This window comes from Paramisgurnus dabryanus, chromosome 11 (assembly GCF_030506205.2).
Source record: "Paramisgurnus dabryanus chromosome 11, PD_genome_1.1, whole genome shotgun sequence".
In the NCBI taxonomy this organism is placed as follows: Eukaryota; Metazoa; Chordata; class Actinopteri; order Cypriniformes; family Cobitidae; genus Paramisgurnus; species Paramisgurnus dabryanus.
The window spans coordinates 5,897,609-5,922,055 of NC_133347.1; the positions used below are offsets into that span (position 1 = coordinate 5,897,609).

The 24,447-nt window shown below is 35.6% G+C and overlaps 2 protein-coding genes across 4 annotated transcripts in view; both read left to right on the forward strand.

The window, feature by feature from the left end:
* The window catches only part of cltcl1 (clathrin, heavy chain-like 1), a 33,865-nt gene extending 31,042 nt beyond the window's left edge, over positions 1-2,823 (forward strand). For both annotated transcript variants that reach the window (XM_065248318.2, XM_065248319.2), the window contains 2 exons: positions 1,123-1,198; positions 1,937-2,823. In XM_065248318.2, coding sequence (XP_065104390.1) covers positions 1,123-1,198; positions 1,937-2,058 — 198 coding nt within the window. In that variant the 3' untranslated portion in view covers positions 2,059-2,823. The remainder of the gene's footprint in view (positions 1-1,122; positions 1,199-1,936) is intronic.
* A 118-nt stretch (positions 2,824-2,941) lies between these two features.
* Positions 2,942-23,543, forward strand: LOC135730406 (tricarboxylate transport protein B, mitochondrial). 2 transcript variants are annotated; one of them, XM_065248320.1, is made up of 9 exons: positions 2,942-3,241; positions 10,106-10,213; positions 10,656-10,755; positions 17,793-17,931; positions 20,424-20,508; positions 20,779-20,883; positions 20,986-21,101; positions 21,188-21,261; positions 21,498-23,543. In XM_065248320.1, exons 1-9 carry the CDS (start codon positions 3,178-3,180, stop codon positions 21,610-21,612), a joined length of 906 nt encoding a protein of 301 aa, XP_065104392.1. In that variant the 5' UTR covers positions 2,942-3,177; the 3' UTR covers positions 21,613-23,543. The 2 variants fall into 2 exon arrangements, with proteins under 2 accessions (XP_065104392.1, XP_065104393.1); XM_065248321.1 differs by lacking the exon at positions 2,942-3,241 and adding an exon at positions 4,065-4,086.
* The last annotated feature ends 904 nt before the right edge of the window (positions 23,544-24,447 follow it).

A 24,447-nucleotide genomic window follows, 5' to 3' on the forward strand; every position in this document is an offset into this window, starting at 1 on the left:
AACAATGACTTTATAAGTTTCCATTTTCAAAATAAGCCCAATATAACATTATTCTTGTCAAAACTGACAATCATTTAAGTTATATGTATTTTGTTTTGTTTGTGTTTTAAAGTTATTTATAATTAGTCAAGTTTACTGTTTTATGCACTTATATCAGAATCATTTTGGATAATAAAGTTTTTGGTTAACTTGTAAAACACACCTGCCTATATTACATATCTTTGTCACGTCATTTTAAGTGTTTGATCACCACATTTGTGAGTGATCATTGCAAAAAAAGTATTTATATATAGTATATTCTGTTAATGTATATAGGGTATTATATGTACAGTAGCCTGCTGTAGTATAATATACTGTAGTATATGTGTACTGTACTATAATATACACATAAAGAATATCGGCCGATATATCGTTATCGGTGTTTTTTTACTCCCTAATATCTGTATCGGCATCGGACCCATAAAATGCATATCGGTCGGGCTCTATATTTTACCACACACACATTCATATATTAATTTCAGAATTGTTTAATTTATATATCATTTATATTTAATATAGAATTTATAAAAATATAAATTAATATATATAAACATGTAAATGTTTCTTAAATACATAAAGGAATTATTTATACATAATAATTACACACAGCACACACTCATATATTATGCCAAAACTAACTTTTATTTTGTATGCAATTAATCGCGATTAATCTTTGCCCATCACTAATTTTTGTTTTACTAGTTAACTGTGACAGCATCAATATGATAAAAGATGTACAATGTTTAATGGCACTTATCGATTTGGGGTCTTGCAGGTGTTTGTGCATATATAACATCTTTATATAACATCTTATATATACATTTTTACCCAAAATTATGATGTTGCAAATGTTGTTGTGCAGTATTTTGGCATTTAATGTGTGAGTGTATCTGGGTTTGCATGGAGTGATAAACTGATGTAAACAGACAAGAGAAGATTGGATTTCTGAACATCTCCTCCAGAGGATCAAGCATTCAATGCATATGTGTGTGATTGTTTACCTGCTGTAGGTGTGTGAGGTCGAGTGTATGACAGGTAGATAGAAGTGTGGAGTAAACACATAGTTTGATCTTTCTCACACAGGTGGATGAACTTCAAGATGCAGAAAATAAAAGAGCATCAGAAGATGACATCCCTGATGCCACATCCATAGTTTTTGGTACAGTAGTGATAAAATCCTTTCTGTTTCACACACATAACATAGACAATCCTTTTCATTAAACATTTGTAGGCATGTTAAAGGGGCCATGGCATGAAAATCTGACTTTTTCCATGTTTAAGTGCTATAATTGGGTCCCCAGTGCTTCTATCAACCTAGAAAATGTGAAAAAGATCAACCCAGTAACTTAGTTTTGGTAAACCATTCTCTGCAAGCATGTAAATAAGTGATGATGTCGTAAGGAGATCTTATTATAATAATACCGCCTCTTAATCTGCACTATCCAACCATGGCACAGCTATTTAGTGCAGAGAGAGAGAGAGAGAGAGAGAGAGAAAATAATTTACAGCACAAATGAGTTTCAATTGCAACAAACCATCATCATTGCAATCAGTGTTTGCATTTCATCAGCTCATTTGCATTTTAAAGGACACACCCAAAATGCCACATTTTTGCTCACACCTACAAAGTGTCAATTTTAACATGCTATAATAAATGATCTAGATGGTATTTTGAGCTAAAACTTCACATGTATACTATGGGGACACCAAAGATTTATTTTCCATCTTAAAAAAATCTAGTGACATGGCCCCTTTAAGTGTACTTAACTTTTATTCAGTGCATTATATCATACCTAGATATAAAAGATGAATCGCCTAAATCACCCATCATTCTGATATACAGTAAAACAATGTTAGATCTCTAATAAAACTGAAACGTGTGTGTGTTTGTGTACAGGACAACAATTGATGTTAAACGGCAATCAAACACCCATCACACCCCAGTCTAGTTTTTCGGGTTATGGATACACCGCTCCTGGATTCGTTCCTCCAGCATATGGCTTCAACCCTCAGCCTTGATTCTCCAACAGTGCTTCTGCTGCTAGGAATTATGGGATATATGTCTGCTATGCTGGACTTGCTGCATACAAGATGCCCGATAAAAGCTGCTTCAAACAAACAAAACGCAGCACTAAATACAACTTATTTGTTGACTGACACAATAAGCTGCTCATGTTAAAAATTTTTTTTTAAAATATATAGATAGTATAAAACTACACTCCACATCTCCACAGATTGTCCAACTTTGACATTTTAACATTTCAACTACTGACAATCCTTTCAGTTGTTTTGTCTTTATACATTTTATCCCTGTCCAATTGTTTTATTTTGCAAAAATTGCGTTTACGTTTAAAGTGCTACAAAAGTGAACAACACACTGATAGTGAGAATGCAATGACGTCATATATGCATGTCGAGCGCTTCAGTCACGAGAACAAACGAATGTTTAATGGTACCCAGAATGTCTGTATCGCTCACGTATCAGTAAAAGCTCTAGAAATGCATACGGTACATGATAAAGGAGTGTTTAGATTCATTTTTTAATTTAATTTTGCATGTTTTACTGATGTATTCTGGCGCTGTCAGCATCACTGCAAGCCGTAAGCACTGACTACAGTCATGTAGGAGAAACTGAATTTTATAGGAAAAGAAAAAGTTAAGCAAAATATATAAATAGTGATACTGGATGATGGATGCACAGGTGGGGTGTTGTGCATTTATGTGTACACAGGAAAATAAAGTTTACATGCATTAAACATGCTGTTTGATGTTACAGCATCTCCATCTGCCCGTGTGTCTGTCTCTTAAGTTACTCAAAAAATGATAATTTGTCTTCATTTACATACCTTCAGGATGTTTAGAAAGACATTAAAGTAGTACGTATGTATAGTCTTACAATGTTTATAATGTTCTTTAATGTTTAAAATCTACAATGTCTAAAAAAGTAAAGCTGTTCAACAGTTTGTCGTGGATGTGTATCGAGGGTTTAGGGTGGAGACGACTCAGTCCACCTTAAGGCAGAGCCCCGCCCCATGATCGCACTCTGACCGCTGATTGGCCAAGATCAGTCTCGTGTCATCGGTCTATGGTCGGCGGGTCGCGCGCTGCTCTCAGATTGTTTCTTCTGTTTGAGTGAAGATGACGCGTGAACGCGCCGCACCCGCGGGGAAACTCACGCATCCTGGAAAAGCAATACTGGCAGGTCAGACACATATAACATATACAACATGAAGAAAAGTGTTTAAACTGTTTCGTGCGTGTGAAGTTTCATTTTTCAGAAGGACTTCTTGTGAACTTTATGAAAGAAAACAGGAAAGATGAGTAAAAGAAAGATGCTGTCATTGAATTAATGTTTTTAGGTAACGCCTCGTTCACTTTCAATATGTAACAGAAATGTAGAAAGTAGGTAATCTAGTCATTCTTAGTTTATCCAGCACTTGTAAAATTTAAAAGTAAACAAGCTAAACACACAGAACATACTGTACAGATGAAATTTGTTATGTCAGATCTTAACCTTTGAATTAATTATGCTTTAAGAAAGTGATTTATGATAGATGTTTATGGTGCTTGTATTGTTATCATCCTGATCAAAATGTACTGTATGATGTATTCATCACTAAAAAGAGGATATAAGACAGAGCTCGTGAGCTTTACACATGATGATGACGATGGTGGTGGTGTTTGTTTGGGTTCTTCTGTAGGTTTTGATGATGATGTTTTGTCTGACAGATGATTTATCTGTGTTGTAAGGTCAAAGCGGAGTATTTGTCCCATAAAGCACACAGTTTAGACATCTCGGTCATTACAGGACATTTTAGTTTCTAGAGAGAATTTAATAATCAAGATAAACATTTTATATATATTTTTTTTACAATAAATGCATTATTAAATAATGCCCTGAAATATGTTTAGTTAAATGAGGTAGATAATGTGATTACAGTCTCTCTCTCTCTCTCTCTCTCTTTCTCTCTCTATCCATCTGGTGTTCCCAGTATAATTGGTTAACTACCGTCTAGGATCTGCTGTTCAGTTGAAATGAGATGACAGGTCTTTATGATATTTTTCCTCCATTACAGGCTTGTTTTATGTATATATAGCCTACACACACAGCCCTCTGTAATTACACAAGGCCTTCACATTTAAAATGTCACATCCATTTCTATTTGCTAAAGGACAATAACAGTGTAACTGTAATGTTTTTGTCATTATTCTTTCAGCTCAGATAACTGTTATTGTCACTGTTATATGTGGATAGTTGTGATATTGTGTGTAGATCATCACTTACTGTACGTGTGTTTAAGTGATGATTTTAGTGTGACATCATGTCAGGTAGCTTTGTTGTGTACTACAGTTTAAAAGTCCTTTGGGAGTGTGTGTATCTAGATAATATTAATAATACTGCACCCCTATCTCATTACAGTAATGCATTCTTCTAGACATTTTACTGTTACAGTAAATCAATACTGATATACCACTATTATAAATAATATATTTATTTCTTTTGCGTTTAGCTTGAATTAAATTTTATGTTTGTGTGGTTTTGAGTCTTAAAGTATGTAAAGTGTGTATATGGATGTGTTTGTATGCTATTATGTCCTATGCAAAGTAAGCTTGTGTCTCATAAAAATTGTGTCCTTGTGTGTTTGAGTTTTATGTAAAGTGTGTTGTGGGTTTAGCTATAAAACACAAAGTGTATTGTTGTGTGCCTCTGGTCTATGGTGTCACAAATGCATGGTGACCTGTAAACACAGTCGGTCAGATGTTTCTCTCATCGTCAGTTATGTTGCTCATTTCTCTGAGTTTTCTGCTTATTTCTTTAGGAGTTTACATCCGCACACATGAACAGAATGTGAATATTCCATCCAGACAGATTAACCTGTTTAACTAGTACAGCATTACCTGTTTAACTAGTTTTATTTACACACGCACACACAGATACATATAAAGACAAAACCAACGAAAATTTAAACCAACAACTGGGCTGCACATAACAAAGGGAGGTCTATAGACAGGTCATCATTAAATTATGAAATAATTCAAGAGAGGCCCTCGTGTGGCTTCAAATCTTTTTTGTTAGCTGAGCTCAGCAGTTGTTCCATTTGAATATTATAGCACATCATGTACAACCATCTTTGAAAGCAAGGACCTTGTGAAGATGTCCCATTAAGGAGTATTACTTTTTTGGCTACAATCATGCCTACCATAAGGGCCTGCTGCTGAGTATAAGAAAGGGTATCTATTACATTAAAATAGCCAAAAATAGCTATATTGTGATCAGGTTGAATAACAATTTTGTATGCACTTAAAAAAAATTAAATAATGTTAGACCAACATAGGGCAAAAATAAATAATAAACTTGCCAGTGTCCTGTTCAGGGCTGTCACAATGATTAAATAATCATCTCATCGTAATTGTTTGACCTTATCGCGATGATTTCAAATCACCATGATGATTGCACATCTCTCTAAAAAACACAAGGGGGAGCTGCAGTGCCTGTATAAACGAGATCGTATCTGATTACTTTTAAGAATGTGTTGTGTGTATAAATATTTACTGCCAGATAAACCTTGAAAAAGATTTAATTTAAATAATCACAACAATCTGTGAAAATAATTTCATAAACAAAAAAATGTATGAGAATTAAATGTCAAAGCAGGCAATTAATCGACATAATCGTCACAATTTATTAAACAATTAACCGTCAGCCAAATTTGATAATCTTGACAGCCCTAGTCCTGTGCCACATGGCATCTATCTCATTAGTAAAATACTGATGAAAATATTTTGGATAATTTTGTTGAGTAGTGGAGGTGATGTATAACTTTAAACTGGATTAGTTTATATCTTGAATTTACAATAAAAAATTTTGTTACATTTTCTAGGTTGATAAAAGAAATGGGGACCCAATTAAAGCACATAAACATGAAAAAAGTCAGATTTTTATGATATGTCCCCTTTAAATGTTTGCGCACCCCTGTATACTGAATGTTATATAATATTACCATCCATGACAATGAAACAACTGGCCCGTATAAGCAATAAATTATTTCTTATTTGCCAAATAATGATAATTTAAAATATTTTCCTGCAGTGGAAATCTCTGGATGTAATTTTTTCAGCTATACTAGCCTGTCGGTCTGGAGATCTGCAGTTGCTTTAGGCAATTCTGTCTAATGGAGAAGCGCCATTGAGGTTTATCATCACTCAAAGCTTTTATTGCACTGTAAAAATGTGTGTGTGTGTGTGTGCGTGTATGTATTTGTGCGTGTTTTTCTTTTTGGTCCCTGGTTTTGCCGGGAGGCTAGTGTTCATCTCTTCTCCTCTCTAAGCACCTCCTCCAATCACATTCACCTCATCCTTATCCTTCTGTCTCTCTCTCTGTCTGTCTGTTTTGGTGTTTGTTTGTCTCTCTCTGAGGTGTCGCAATTTGTTCAGCTTCAAACTTTAGTTTTTACACAAAATGAAACTTGTATTAACATAGAACATTCATTTTTACATTTATTCCTTTAGCGTTTTTTTTACAATGTAAAAACACTTATTATAAATTAGAATATATGGCATTATTGAAAATGGGATTGTCCTCATAAATAAATTTGTAATCTAATAAAACTGTAAAAATCAAGAGTTAATTCTAGGTAAGCTGGAAAATAAGTGTCTCTTTAAAAGAATAATTTTTTATAAGAGCAGGAGTTTGACCTTATATAAAGAGTGAATAGATTTTTTTCATTGTAGGTTGGTTGCGTTCATATCACGCAGTGCCCCAAAAATGGTCCCCTGCTATTGAAAGTAACCAAGGGGACTATTTTTGGGCAGTGCGTAATATCATTACACCTGCTGCAGCTATGTTACGGCAGCAAAGTCCTTGATTATTACGCCAGTATGAGAGTATAGTTCCTAGCCATATCGGCCTAGAAAATTGCAACTTTTGATTTTCCGTCAGTCTTAGTACACGATGTAACTACAGAAGAGTCAAAGAAAATATATTTTAGGATATTTTAGGAAAATATCGAAACTTATTGGTCCCTCTTGAGCGCAATGCTAATGGTCTAATCAGATTCAATGGATTATGCTAGGCTATGCTAAAAGTGGTACCGCCAGACCCAGAGATAAGCTGAATGGATTCCAAAACTGTAAAAATCAAATGTTTCACTCTAGGGGAGCTGGAAAATGAGCCATTTTTCAAAAAAAGTGGAGTGTCCCTTTAAAGTAATATAATCATCACCATTACTCATGTACGATGCCATACAACAGTCTTCATCTGAGGAGATCTGTGGAGAGTTTTACGGTTTTAGTTGATGGCAGCTAAAATGTTTAATAGTTTAAAGAAGCTGTAGATTATAGTGTATGTTCTGTGTTTTTGCATTATAAAGAAGCAAAACTGGAATGACATGAGGGTAAATAAATGATTTTGGTTTGTGTGATTGATCTTGATATACTGATATAGTGAGGATATATGAACTGCAGTCTGAAATTATAAACACACACAACAGTGATGAATGAATGAGATTGAAGTGGTTTTTGTGAGATTTTGATGTCAATCAATCATGTCTAACTGTGTTTTCTTGCTCTCACTCAGTCTTATACACAAACACACACAGCTGACAGTGTGAAGGTCTTTACTGTGATTTATGATTGTTCAGTGTGAAGAGACCGGCAGGAGATTCTGTACTTTTATTGATTAGTTCTATCAGCTCTGCGTGAGCGTGTGTGTGTGTGTGTGTGTGTGTGCGTGTGTGTGTGTGTGTGTGTGTGTGTGTGTGTGTGTGTGTGTGTGTGTGTGTAGCTTTAAAACCACCACATGTCAAACTGCTCCCAATCTGTTAAAATAAAATGTATATTGATCTGAAGTAAAAACTGAAAGAAAATAGGAGAGACAGTTTGTGTGGTTTGATGAATGTAGTGTTTTGTTTCTGGTGTTGTTGTGTAGTCATGTGTGCTTGCTTATATATTGTCTCAGGTTTGTGTGTGAGATTTACTTTAAATCACAAACTCACATGTTTTTTTATTTTTGATGCAATATCATCTGCATCTATATGTGTTTCTCCCCACAAACAGATGAGCTAATTTAATTACATTTAATTAGAGAGAGAAATCCCGGAAGAGAGAGAGAGTCTTTGTTTTGCTTCATGTTTGTTTTTGTATGATTAAAATGCACAAATAGATTACAATTGAGACTAAGTTTTGAGATGTTACTCTTTCATATGATATATTAAAGGAGTAGTCAATTTTCTTAAAAAAAAAATCCTGAAAATTTACTCACCACCATGTCATCCAAAATGTTGATGTCTTTCTTTGTTCAGTCGAGAAGAAATTTTGTTTTTTGAGGAGGATGTTTCTTATTTTAATGGACTTTAATGGACCCCAACACTTAACAGTTTTAATGCAGTTTAAAATTGCAGTTTCAAAGGACTCTAAACGATCTCAAACTAGGCATAAGGGTCTTATCTAGCGAAACATTTGTCATTTTTGGCAAGAAAAATAAAAAATATGCACTTTTAAACCACAACAAGCGCGACCTCACATAATTCGTCATCACGCCAAGAGGTCACGAATGACGTTTGCGAAACTCCGCCCCAGTGTTTACAAGTGTGGAGAAAGAGGACCGTTCCGACGTTGTTGTATGTGGAATGATACGATTTAATGTCTTTGTGTCAGTTTAATGTTTAAAATGGTCTGCAAATGTGCATTTCATATATGTAACACGTGACCTTTCTACGTTACGACGCAATTATGTGAGGTTGCGCTGGTGCGTCACACAGCCGGAGAAAGAAGAAAAGTTGTGGTTTAAAAGTGCATATTTTGTTATTTATCTTGCCAAAAATGACAATCGTTTCGCTAGATAAGACCCTTATGCCTCATTTGGGATCATTTAGAGTCCTTTGAAACTGCAATTTTAAACTGCATTAAAACTGTTAAGTGTTGGGGTCCATTAAAGTCCATTAAAATGAGAAAAATCCTGGAATGTTTTCCTCAAAAAACATAATTTCTTCTCGAGTGAACAAAGAAAGACATCAACATTTTGAATAACATGGTAGTGATTAAATTATCTGGATTTTTTTTAAGAAAATGGACTAATTCCTTGATTATGAATATGTTATTGATTGTTGCTGGATTAAAAAGGCAAATACAGAATTGCAATTACCAGGGTTCCCACGGGTCCTTGAAATCTTTGAAAGTTTGTGAATCTGGGAGAAATAATTCAAGGCCCTGGGAAGTTTTTGAAAATATACATACATAGATAGATACAGGTCATTGAAAGTGTTTGAATCTATTTTATGCAAGAAGTTTTCTAGAAAAAAATCCATATTATTCCCTGTGTAATGTAGGATAATATCATAAAATTTCTAGCCTTTTAAGCACACATGCTAAACTTTTCCTTTTAAATGCTTATATCTTCTGTATGCGAATGTTGATTCATACCAAAATGCTTTTTTGCATAGTTGTGTTTGACGTCTCGGGTTACGTATGTAACTGTTGTTCCCTGAGAAGGGAAAGAGACGCTGCGTCTCCCTTGCCATACTTCCTATGTCCCTGTAAAGCAGTCTTTAGCAATATTTCAGATAGCGATATACTTCCTGGCTCTCGTGTCACCCTGTCTTTGTCGTTAAGCCTCACCATCGGTTGAATTTGATATACACATTCAGACACACTTACCCCTGGAGGCGTCCCCAAAGTGTCACCACAGTGACACAGCGCGAGTTCCCTCGAAAGGGAAATGTAACACTGTATCTTAAAAGGTAACACGATGTAACCTTGCTCTCACTTAAAATGTGTCCCCACATTTAGTCCTTGAATTTGAGGGTATTGGACCTTGAAAGGTCCTTGAATTTGAAGTTAACTAAGGTGTGGGAACCCTGAATTCCTGTTATGGCAAAAACTTGAAATTCTTGGCAAAATTATTCTTATTTTTTACAAATTGTTAATAATTTTTCTAATAATTATATGTCTGCAGAACTTATATATGAATCATAACCATCATTTAATTAAATAAATAATAATCTGAACTGATTTCCGCAATTTATGATTACTTATTGAAAACTGATCATGTCTTATCTTTTATCTGTAGGTGGTTTCGCAGGTGGAATTGAAATCTGCATCACTTTTCCTACAGAATATGTAAAAACTAAACTACAGTTAGATGAGAAAGCCAATCCTCCACGGTACAGAGGCATCAGTGAGTACACACACACACACACACACACACACACACACACACACACACACACACACACACACACACACACACACACACACACACACACACGTGACGTACACATCCTCTTTGGACTTAATTACGGAAAGTCTGTGGGCCAGAACTGATTTCAACCTGCTGTTACATTCACTAAGTAAACAAACGTTTACTCTCTCTGTCTCTCTGTCTCTCTCTCTCTCTCTCTCTCTCTCTCTCTCTCTCTCTCTCTCTCTCTCTCTCTCTCTCTCTCTCTCTCTCTCTCTCTTTTTAACAAACCTTCTGTTGATTTATGATTTATCAGACAGCTGCTTCTTCATTTAATGAATAACATCTGTAATACATTGATGATCTTAATTAACAGTTTATGAATGATTTATATGTGTTATTAATTATAGTACTATATGTGTGTGTGTTTGTTTTGCAGCGGACTGTGTCTCACAGACGGTTCGTCATCACGGTGTGTTGGGTTTATATAGAGGTCTCAGTTCATTACTGTATGGATCAATCCCAAAATCTGCCGTCAGGTACACACACACACACACACACACACACACACACACACACACACACACACACATACACACACACACACACAGATGCACAGAAGTGTTTTTCTGCATATTAAAGTCAGGCAGTCAATCGCTGCTGTCGTGCTGTGTTATTGCTGCGTCTGTTTCAGACCGCTGACATTTATTATGCTGATAGTTTTGCTTCCAGCAGGAAATAATGCATGCACACACACACAAACACACACGCACACACACCAGAAGAGCGTTTCCCACATTTATAGATGGGTTAAGTGTCTACGGCTCCCCTGAACCTTGGTTTGTCTGTGTATGTGTGTATGCTGTTTGTGTGCCTGCGTATAATGTGTGTCTTGTGAATGACAGGCCAACAGCGTGTGTCCGGCTCTGTCCGTCAAACTCTGAGCTTTTATGGTCACTGAGGAAGACAGCAGATCTGACTTCATCACCATCCTGATAAACATCACTGTGTGTGTGTGTGTGTGTGTCTGCCAATGTGTCTGTCTGTCTCTGTGTGTGTGCCATCTCTACAAGTCTTCTTATTTAAATTTTCCACTTAGTTCTTCCGACTGTTGTCCATCTGGCAATAAGGCGTAAAAGATTTTTACATGCATCACTTTAATGTGGGCGGACTGACTCTGGATCAGCTGTGGTTTAAATGCTCTACTCTCAGATTGATAGTCTCTGGTTTCATTAGTTGATTGAAGTGATCTGGAGAGGTCACCGTGCGTTTCACCCTCTAATGGATCGTCTGAATCTTCGGAGGCAGCTGGACTCAAGCCCAGATTGCATTACTGTATCTACCTCCATCTTATTTTAATTCACAGCAGCTCTTCTACATCTGAACACTGTGTCCTGCATGACTTTTACCCATTATAAATCATACAGCTAAACATGTGCATCAAAGATATTTAATATTAACACTGCTATTGCTATAAATGGGGAAGATCGCAGCAATATGATCAATATGGTTGCTCTAGTCCCGCCTTCCGGTAAAAAGAGCCAATCATCAACCGTTAAAGACTTCACAGTATTGCAAACATAGTGACTCAGTGACACAACTTCTTTTAAAAGACTTTAGTGAATTATTATTTGATCAGACTGCAAAAAGTGCAGACATTTTTACATCTTTGAATAGAGTCTATATGCATACAGTATACAATACAGTGTTTGTGTTTACCTCACACTTCATTTGCTCCGGAGATATAAATAACTGCTGGATATCCTGTAGTCACATCTCTGAGCAATAAACACAGAAAAACATGGAACAGGTCGTCTTACAGAGACCTGCAGTCGGCCGGTTGCCTGGGTTACCGCTGACGCCCCATCATTAAAGAGGAAGGACTAAATCGACAGAATTAAAGTCTTTAGGAAATCAGATAACTCATGGAGTGATGTGACTACAGGTTAAAAACATTTAATGGGGTTTTATAACTGCCTTCAAGTTACAGTACTGAATCAAAATGTTTGTTCAGGTCATATTATTTATTCCGCTCAATTTACAACTTTGTCAGTGTCTACAAATACATTGAACTGAATGAGTGTGATTAAATAATGTCACTGTAATGAGTGTTACTGCAAAAAACTATTCAGTCTGTAATGAAAGGCATAAACAATCAGCTATAGTAATGTTTATATTTCAAACCCTTTTAAATAAGAAGAGGGTTATAGTAGTGATGCACTGATGTATCGGCCGCCGATATTTATCGGCCGATTTTTGATGAATTTGAAACCATCGGCATATCGGCAATAGCACGAGAAAGGCCGATACCGATTGTTTATTAATTAACTGCATAAAGAAATCCATTATATGTAAAAAAATGAGTTAATGTTGTTAATAAAATAAATGCTGAATAGCAAAAACCACCTTTTAAGGTTGTCATGCTGTCTTATTATATTAGTTTTAGCTTAGCTTGTATGGAAGGTTTTTTTGGTCTTTTTTAAATTAATTAATTAAATTATAAAATAATTAATTAAATTATAAAATTAAAATTAAAATCGCAAAATATGTCCCAAATTTGAAAATTAAATGCTAAAATAAAAATTAAAACATTATATTAAATTATTTCATTTTCATTTTTAATGTGATGAAACATCATTCCGGCCAAATTAAAAAAGAAAATTAAATTGATGATTTGACATTTCATTTTCAATATAATCTTGAGTCAAGACTGACAATATTAAAATCAAAAAGTCAAGCTTGAAAAGGAATCTGTAAAAACATTTTTAAAAGGGTTTTTATTCATACCCAAGCAATAATTGGGACAAAATTAAAATGTAAAGTTCAGTTTTAATTTTATGTTCTCTTTAAATTATTTGTTTTCATTTTCTTTTTCGTTTTCATTTTCATTTTCAACTTGTATGCAAATTTAATGTTAATCAGTGGGTGGCGTTTATTTACTTGGTCAAAAAAGGGGATTGGCTAACGCTGCGTTGCCAACTCAGCGACTGTGTTGCTAAAATAGGGACTTTATTGCTACATCTAGCGACTTTTAGGCCCATTTAGACAAACTTAGCGAATGTTTGGATGAATCTTAGCTTCACATCTGTACAGATAGGGTACTGTGTCGCTTGTACTGGCCAACGAGTGCCGGGTGGCGCTGTCCCGGTGAAATGTGCGTCTGGTGTCTCAGTGCATGAAGCTGGGCAGTGTAGGAGCTGACGCGTGGATGAGTTTCGCGTTCATTGTTTACATTTGAAAGGAGGAACAAACAATAAAAAGTGGCTGGTCCGCTGTTATATATGTACGTATTTTCACACATCTGATCCGGTGAGGCGTCAGCCATTCTCATCAAATGCATACACATAACACAGTGTGATTATCGTGCAATACATAATTATGCCAAAATCCGTTAAGGACTGGAGTATCATATGCTCGCAAAATTGGCGTATATATATAGCACTATAATCACACTGCGTGTTATTTGTATGCATTTCATGAAAATGGACATGAGTGACCAGTCACTTACTTTTGCAGCGGGCACACTGGCAGAGCAGACCTTCAGCCTTTGTGGCATATTTGTAAGTGGTCCTCATTTGTAACGCTGATTTGTGAGTAGGGCTGTGACCGTACGGGATTTTATTTTACCGTGGTGAAGAAGCAACAGAATCACGCGGTTAGACTGTTAGCACAACAACCCACCCCATATTATTAAAACAACAAATTATATTAGCAATAACAATGTGAAATAATATGTATTTCTATATGTTAACTTTTGTTTTTCATATCTTTTGAATATACTATGATTTATAGACATTTTATGTCATCGTTTATAACCCATTTTATACAATACATTTCATAGAATAACAACCTGAAAACCTGCAGAAAGAACATGCAGAGTTTAAGATTGTTTCTGATGAGTTGTGCAAAACCTGATTCCTATTTCTTTAGACATTCATTTTCGGTAAACTCTCCGTGAATAGAAACACACTTCTCCAAACATGTTGCAACTTTTAATAATTTATTGTACAAAAAATGGGTTACAAACAATGACAAAAACTGTTCCATAATTGATATTAAACTCAAAAGATATAGAAAATAAATATTATTTAATGTTATTATTGTTAGTATGTTTAATTAGATTTTCTCAAAGTGGATACAAAACGAAATCGACAATTGCATCATTACGTAAATAACTGCGCAAAACTTATGGATACTCCAATCATTGCTTTCAGAAATTCGCTTACAGTAGCTCCAGATATAAGCACAGCATTCAACCAAATAACGAGTTGTGCTGTCAGTATACGCGCTCCTGCCTTCATAACGATAGTTGTCATGTTTGCCCATTATAGTTTTAAATTATTATTATGGTATCATTATCATCACCAGCACAGTGCTTCTCCTTGAATGAGAAAGCTTAATATGCGCGTGGCTCGGACTCCTTGCACATGAACTTTCATGGGCATGGCTCTGACATTTTCTTGCAGAGATGTTGTTATTCGCGCAGGGGTTTAAAACCAGGGAGTGAGTTGGTACAGTTCAAGAAATCAGAGCACTTGGGCATGACGCGCTTTATAAGGTTGCGGCCGTGACATCACCGCAGCTGGCATCTTATTACAGCAGTGATGCAGTATTACTGTGATATCGTCACAGCCCTTATGTGCGTAGCTCGTCTTCCACGCTTCAGCTATGGTCAGAAGAACTGTATGTTGTGTCCAGTGCAGTGTACACAGAAGACTCCGAGAGACTCGCATTTCACAGAGGACGCAAGTTCTGATACTACAGACAACACATAGGCTAAATAAACAGATAATGTTCATTTAAAAGTAAGTGACTGGTCGGTGTATCAGCTCGTTAAACTGACGCCTCACCGGACCAGATGTGTGAAAATACGCACATATATAACAGCGGACCAGCCACTTTTTATTGTTTGTTCCTCCTTTGAAATGTAAACAATGAACGCGATTCTCATCCACGCGTCAGCTCCTACACTGCCCAGCTCCATGCACAGAGACACCAGACGCACATTTCACCGGGACAGCGCCACCCGGCACTCGTGGGCCAGTACAAGCGTACAGTAGCCTATCTGTACAGATGTGAAGCTAACATTCATCCAAACATTCGCTAAGTTTGTCTAAATGGGCCTAAAAGTCGCTAGATGTAGCAATAAAGTCCCTATTTTAGCAACACAGTCGCTGAGTTGGCAACGCTGCTTCAGCCAATCCCCTTTTTTTTAAGCAAGTAAACGCCACCCATTGATTAACATTGAATTTGCATACAAGTTGAAAATGAAAATGAAAATGAAAACGAAAAAGAAAATGAAAACAAATAATTTAAACAGAACATAAAATTAAAACTGAACTTTACATTTTAATTTTGTCCCAATTATTGCTTGGGCATGAATAAAAAGCCTTTAAAAAAATGTTTTTACAGATTCCTTTTCAAGCTTGCCTTTTTATTTTAATATTGTCAGTCTTGACTCAAGATTATATTGAAAATGAAATGTCAAATCATCAATTTAATTTTATTTTTTAATTTGGCCGGAATGATGCTTCATCACGTTAAAAATGAAAATGAAATAATGTTTTAATTTTTATTTTAGCATTTAATTGTCAAATTTGGGACATATTTTGCAATTTTATTTTTATTTTATAATTTAATTAATTATTTTATAATTTAATTAATTAATTTAAAAAAGACCAAAAAAACCTTCCATAAGCTTGTGCCTCTCTTATTATGTTGGTCAGTTGAATGTTAATTAGATCCAATCCATGTTCAGTAAAAATAATTTGATGCAGAAATAAACTAGCTAATAGACCAGCTGTATAGTATTGTATACAAGTGTTTAATATCGGTATCAGCCAGAAGTTGTCTGTTTAAATCGTTATCGGCCCAAAAAATCCTATCGGTGCATCCCTAGTTTTCAGTGTTTTTAAGTTAAAGCAAAATATGAAGCAACATAATGTAACATGGTGGAAATTAAAATTGTAAATCCAATAAAATGCTCCTGTTATGTTAGGGTCATGGGTTCGAACCCAGGGAACACACATACTGATAAAAAATGTGTATATATATGCTGCATTAATAATGAGTTTCTCTCTCTCTCTCAATTTCAATTCAATTTTCAATTTAAAGCACTTTATTGGCATGATTGTGTCACTTACAATATTGCCAAAGCATTATACATAAAACGAGAAACATACAATAACACAATATTAACAAACATTAAGGTGCAATTAAGCTAAGGTGCTGGGTGATGGATGAAGTGCTACTGCAAATAAAATAAAATAGAATCAGAGGATATTTACAATATAAAGTAGACTTTGAAATATAAACATATGAAGTATACAAATGTACATTTATGGAGGCAGATGAGAGGTAAAATAAAAGTACTGTACAAGATCAGGGCTGTGGATTATTTCTGATGGTGTGTAACTGATAAATGAATTTAGCAGCAACTGATGGGTGTCTGTCTTCCCCCAGTAACATCTTCATTTGATCTGAGTCTGAAGAGCTATGAAACTCTGGTATGAGCTTTGAGATTTTGTCAAAGTGTTTTTCTCTAAGCTCTTTATATTTACCACAGTAAAGGAGAAAGTGTGTCTCTGTCTCGATCTCGTCACTGTCACAATGGACACAGATTCGCTCTTCTTTTGGGAGCCATGTTTGTCTATGTCGGCCTTTCTCTATTGCCAGACTGTGATCACTGAGTCTGTATTTAGTGAGGATTCGTCTCTGCATTACATCTCTAACTGTGGAGAGATATTCTGACAGACTGTATTTTCTGTTTAGTGCCCGATAACATTCTAGTTTACTTTGGTTTTTACTTTCATTATCCCAATGATCCAAATATAAAGTTTGACTTTCTTTAATGATTTGGTTTATCGTGGTTTGTTTGCGTTCATTAGTGCTGGTCTGGAGTTTTAGAGCCAGTTGACAGATGGGACTGGTTTTAGGTCTCTTCTCTTGGGTTTTAAGGGCTTCATATTGAAGTGTGTTCGGGGGACTTGAGTTTAAGTGTGACCAGAATTTAAGGGAGCGTTTTTGGATGTGTATTATTAGGGGATATCTGCCTAATTCAGCCCTGCATGCATTAGTAGGTGTTCTTCTCTGAACTCTTAAAATATTTCTACAGAATTCAGCATGCAGGGACTCCATTGGATGTTTATCCCATTTGGAGTAATCTGTTAGGCTTTGTGGACCCCAAACCTCACAACCATACAGAGCTATGGGCATTATTACACTATCAAATATTTTACACCAAACTGTAGCAGGAATGTCTGTTTGTTTAAATTTGCCTTTGATGGCATAGAATGCTCGTCTAGCTTTCTCTTTAAGTGCATTTACCGCGAGACCAAAACCTCTCTCTCTCTCTCTCTCTCTCTCTCTCTCTCTCTCTCTCTCTCTCTCTCTCTCTCTCTCTCTCTCTCTCTCTCTCTCTCTCTCTCTCTCTCTCTCTCTCTCTCTCTCTCTCTCTCTCTCTCTCTCTCTCTCTCTCTCTCTCTCTCTCTCTCTCTCTCTCTCTCTCTCTCTCTCTCTCTCTCTCTCTGTCTCTCTCTCTCTCTCTCTCTCTGTCTCTCTCTCTTTCTGTCTTTAGGTTTGGTGTGTTTGAGATATTGAGTAATCAGATGAAAGATCAGAATGGTAAACTGGACAGTACTCGTGGTTTAGTCTGTGGTTTAGGTGCCGGTGTCATGGAGGCGGTTCTAGTCGTGTGTCCAATGGAAACAATAAAGGTAAGATTCAAATGAATATGTGACCCTGGACAAAAAAGCCAGTCATTAACGGTCAATCTTTTTAAATTGAGATTTATACATCATTTAAAGTTGAATAAATAAGAAAAATCTAATGTGCAAAAAATCGAAATATTGAGAAAATCACGTCCAAATGAAGTCGTTAGCAAACACATATTACTAACAGATGGTATGATGACAAAATTTCAAAAAACCAAAGCTCAAAATTTATCATATGACTAGACAGAGCAGAAATTCCAATTTACACAGCTACCTGGATTGTAAAAATCCGTTTTTACACCCGTTGCCCGCGATGTCAGCATTGCTACTAATAGTTTTTTATATATATATATATATATATTTTTTTTTTTGGGCCATTTTTGCCTTTATTAGATAGACAGTGATTAAGGAGACAACAGGAAAGTATAGGGTGGAAAGAGGGGTATGGGATTGGCAAAGGGATTCGGGATTCGAACTCGGGAGCACTGTCCACTACACCATCGGCTCCGACAACTGCTACTAATAGTTAATACATTTTTGATATATTTACAGTAGGGAATTAAAAAAAATATCTTCATGGAGCATGCTCTTTACTTAATATCCTAATGATTTTTGGCATAAAATCAATAATTTGACCATAGACTGTAAAAAAATATGGATGTGTCCGTGACGTCACCCATATGTTTGTGAAGAGCTTTTTTGAAGCTTAAAGGACAAGTTCGGTATTTTAGACTTAAAGCCCTGTTTTCAGATTGTTTATGGTGAAATAGAATGGTTTTGACTGAAATTTCGACATTTTCGGCTGCCCTGAGAATTTTCGCGTGTTTTTGTTCCAGCTCAGACCTCTACAATGGGTTTAATGGTGCACTGGAACAATCCTTCCTAAAATGCATTAAACTTTCGTTTACAAAGACGTGAAACTCACCGAGTGGTCAGGAATGTTCACTGATATGCTCACACAAAAATCGCTACAAAAGATGCTTTCCAACAGCTGTTTTAGCATTCGTTGTTAACTTGTGGACCTATTTTTCCAAACGCCTCACACCCGTACATTCTTCCACTTAGAGCTTGAATTATAAACACTCCAGCCCATGTGGTGGCGCTAATCCGCCTTTGCCAATTGCAAGAATAGAAACAAAGTTCCCGGCGCGGAGTAATACCGTACATCACAGCACAACTAATACAAGTCAATGGAGTTGGTAAAAACTACGATAAAACCTGTTGGAATGCGTCTTTTGCAGCGATTTTTGTGTGAGCATACCAGTGAACACCCCTGACCACTCGGTGAGTTTCACGTCTTTGTAAACGAAAGTTTAATGGATTTTAGGAAGGATTGTTCCAGTGCACCATTAAACCCATTGTAGAGGTCTGAGCTGAAACACAAACACGCAAAAATTCTCAGGGCAGCCGAAAATGTCGAAATTTCAGTCAAAACCATTCTATTTCATCATAAACAATCTGAAAACAGGGCTTTAAGTCTAAAATACTGAACTTGTCCTTTAAAGTAGGCGGTGCCTGCCGTCGCCATCTTGGCCCTGCGTTACCGCGCATCACTCGCAGATAACCGAAAATGGGTAAAGAGGCGGGACGTGGGTGAAGCTGAGGTGGCTGGTTGCTGAAACCACACCTGTCTAGCTCGATTCTACTCATAGATATGTACACTAGATGTCACCTTGGCTACGGCAGTTCATTGGAACGAATGCGTCAAATAGAGCCGCCATCTTGAAACAGGGGAGCCCTGCATCAGCGTCATTGGCGTAACGAAAATAAAATCACCATAAATTGTCATGAATGCGACTTTCTAGGTTTCTTTTGGTTCGTTCCAACAGTCAAACATGTATTTAGCATTGAGTCCAGAAAAAAATTTAAGTTTTGATAATATGAAAATCTACTTTTTCTATTAAGCCTAACATCCATACGCAGCATAAAAGTCCGGCATCGTCCATGAATTCAAAGTACAGGCGGAGATAGCAGCGTTATCCGGCTACTTATATGACAAGACCCCTGTTTCAAGATGGCGGCGGTTTTGACGCATGCTTAGAACCCCAAGGCGACATCTAGTGTATATATAGCTATGGATTCTAGTGACAAACAGCACTGACAGTTCACCTGCCACTCAAGTGGCCACCCCTTATTTATGCCGAACTTTAAAGCTTAAAATAATTTACACGCATGAGTTAAAAAATATTCACCCGCCCACATTTGTCATGAAAGGCAAAATTTGCTATATAGACCAAAAACACTTTTTGGACCAGGCTGTAAACATATTATTTTCTACTGTATAAAGTGGGCATTTTAACATGGAGGTCTATGGGAATTGACTCCCTTTTGGAGCCTCTAGTGGCCAGTCGATGAATTGCAGTTGAAGTCACTTCTGTATTGGCTTCATCAGAGAGATCGGAATGTTGACCCATACTGATCATCAGACCCATACTGTTTTGTTGTCCAGAGTAACATTATATTAGCTTCAAATTCAATTCATACTCTGTTTCTAGGTGAAATTCATTCATGATCAAACATCAGCAAATCCTAAATATAGAGGGTTTTTCCATGGAGTACGAGAGATCATCAGAACTCAAGGTAAAGATCTCAACGCATTGTTTGTATATTATAATAATAACTGTGTGATGTCATCTTATAGTTAACATGAAGTCAATAACACTGACTCTGTTCCTAATACACACATGCTTTATTGTGCACGATTCCAGTATCTACATTATAATCAAAACAAATATTTGTCAATAATTTCAGTTCTGTTTTTCAACTGTTATTTGCATTGTTTCTGTCTTCAACACACAACCATATGATCTGTGTCCACAGTAAGTGATGTTTTTCCTCTCTGTCTTTTAGGAATCAGAGGGACGTATCAGGGTATAACAGCAACTGTCCTCAAACAAGGATCCAATCAAGCCATTCGGTTCTTTGTCATGACGTCACTCAGGAACTGGTACAAAGGTGTGTGTGTGCGTGCGTGAGTTTTCTGAGCAGTGCTGCCCTCTGCTGGTCACTGACATAAAGTCTTCATGCAACTGGATTGATGATTATCATATTTTCTAGGCGATAATCCCAACAAGTCCATCAACCCCATGCTGACCGGTTTGTTTGGTGCGGTTGCTGGAGCAGCAAGTGTGTTTGGGAACACACCTCTGGATGTTATCAAGACAAGAATGCAGGTATACAAAAAATACAAACATCTGTGTGTGTTTGTATTTATATCTCTAGTGACTGTAGATTTAAAATGTGTTTTGGGTTTTTTCAGGGTTTGGAAGCTCATAAGTATAAAAACACTTGGGACTGTGCTGTTAAGATCATGAGACATGAAGGACCCACGGCGTAAGTCTTTTTCATTCAGATAACTGAGATGATGTATGTTTAAATGCTGAATAGTCAAAAAGCTGAAATGTTTTGATGAAGTGATATGAAACTGTATCTACCTGGATCTACTTCTTAACCGTGCAGTTATACAACATTCATCAAACCATCAGAATCAAACCTGTAAAAGTGTTGTGATATCAAACGTGTTATTGTTATTAAGTATAAAGTAAGATTTGATTGTGTGTTTTCGTCAGGTTCTACAAGGGCACGGTTCCACGTCTGGGCAGAGTTTGTCTGGATGTTGCTATTGTCTTTATCATCTATGAGGAGGTTGTGAAGGTTTTAAACAAAGTCTGGAAAACTGAGTAAAATCAGGATAATATCAGTAGAGATGATTTGAGACACGTTCAAGTTTGTATACTTCTGCACACACCTCACATCTGTGATAGGACTGAGTCTGCTGTTTACATTCAGTTTTTAAATATCATTATACATAATAATATTTTACATTTTGCTTACATTTTTTAATGACATTTAATCACAATCAACCTCAAAGTGGGCTAAAAGAATTTACTCATCACAATCACAATTATTGAAATAATATATGTGACCCTAAACCACAAAACCAGTCATAAGGGTCAGTGTTTTTTTTTTTTACTGAGATCATTTGATAGCTGAATAAATAAGCTTTCCTTTGATGTATGGTTTATTAGGACAATAGGAAAATATTTCATTGAGAACTATTTTAAAATGCACAAAATCTAAATATTGAGAAAATCACCTTTAAAATTGTCCAAATGAAGTCCTTGGCAACACATAACACTGATGAAAAATATATATATTTTTAATATATGTTTAGGGTAGGAAATTTACAAAATATATTTATAGAACATGATCTTTATTTAATATTCATTAAGTATTTTTTGGCATAAAATAAATCGATAATTTTGACCCATACATTGTGTTTTTGGCTATTGCTACAAATATACCCGCGATACTCATTGCTGGTTTTGTGGTCACATATGATCTTTTACGTTACTGTAAACATCCCAAAAATGCCACAAATGGAAAAATTCTGATGTCATCTTAATTACATTTTCTCGTTTTTGCATTTTGATTTTGAGGTCAAATATGACCCATATTACTTAAACCTATTCAAGTTTACAATAACCATTTAAGTGTGCCAAATGTAACAGATGCACTGAAAACATTCTTAACCATACACACAAACACACAACACGTGTGCATTTACGTACACAAACGCAAGAAGAAAAAATATACAGTTAGAGTGTTAACATATTAAAATGTATTTAATATTAGAATGAATGTTTTTAGACCAACATAAATAGAAATATCTGTGTATTGGTGATGTATGAATATTTAAAGTTATATATATTGACATATTTTACATATAGAGATAAATTTAACCTATAGATCATTCCATAATGATGAAATATATTAATTTAGTATTAATATTTTACTGTACTGTAGTAATGCCAATATTCCTTTTTTTATACATTTATTTATATATATATTAATATTTTTTTTATTCTGCTACACATGTGCCTTTATCCATTTAACCCATAATTATTTTTTTAGAAACATGAACTTGCATTTCTTATACATTACTGTTAGATTGGTCAATGCACTCAGGTCTCATGTTTGTTTTAAAGCATCTTTATCATTATCTCGGACCTGCTGTATTTGTCCATGTGCAATATCAAGTTTATTGTCCATAATAAAAACATGAATGTAGCTGTTATCTGAAGATCTATACAGAATGAAATGTACTGTAACACAGTAAAAGTGATTCTGTGATAAGACACAGTTTAATGTTTAATGTTATGTGTTTGAAGAAAATACCAGAGAAAATATTTAAACACTTTGTCTAAATGTCTGTGTATAATGAACAAAATATCAAAGTCTCACTAACTCAACTAACCACAGGTTTAGATCTGGTGTCTTTATTTTGATGACACCATATCTGTTGTTTAATTTTTTAAGCCTTGCCTTACACATGCTTTTCTTGTTTCTTTAAATAAATGATGGTTTGATATTTTGTTTTATAGTTTAAAGACATCTCTACAAATTCTTTCAGGCTTTTCTATCTTGCACTGTTAGTGTCAAATAATCTCATGTTAGTGGATATTTTGACTGGTGACAGCTAGATGGCAGAGTCCAACACTGAAAACACTTCAGGAGGATGTTTTGTGTATGTAGATCTGTTTGTGTAAATCTGGAGTAAAAGTTCCTAATACTACATCTGCTAATAAAATGAGTTTATTTTTGAAACTGTTAAATGATCGTGTGCTGTTATTTTTGAATCAAAGTTTTAAGCAAACCTGAGATTTTTAATCTGACTGCTGTAAATCCACATACTGACATTTTATATATTTGAGATACAGTAAAAGTGTTTCACAACCGCGTTCCTGGAGGCACACAAACACATTTTACATATTTGCTTGATTCAATCCATTGGCTCATAATGAAATGTGTGTCAGATAAAGAAGTGATTGAATGTGTAATTCTGGTGTTTGTCCAGGAACAGGGTTGTGAAACAGACGTGATCTTAGTCACTAGAGATATTTTCTGCTCGAAGAGGGTTTGTTTGATCTACAATAACATCAGCGCTGGAGTTTATGAGAGTTTATTTTATTTTCTACTTTTAGACTTTGTGCCTCTCTTTCACAGACACACAAACTGTTGAGAGATTCCTCATCTCTTTATGTCCCTGTAACAAAAGCTCTTTGTTAAATGGAAGGGAATCTCTTTGTCTCTCTCTGTCTTCGGTCTTTCTATCCAAAACAAAGTGATAACAAAATATACTGTAACTGACAAACAAACCAACAAATAATATTTAAATAAAATACTACACTGTAAAAAATGCTTGTGAAATCTACAGTAATTAACTGTGTTCATGCACAGCAAATAACTGTAATAAAGTTCACAGTGGATTACAGTGCATTCAGTGTGAAATCACAGTAGTGTTTTTAAACTGTAAAAATCACAGTAAAAAGGTATGTGCTGTAGAAAATCACAGTAAATAAAATATCCTGCAAAGATTCACAGTAACCAGCAATGTACTGTAGATACTCACAGTAACCAACATTGTACTGTAGAGACTCACAGTAACCAACATTGTACTGTAGAGACTCACAGTAGGGGTGAGCAGGGGCGAAAGTACAATTTTTCAGAAAACTTAAT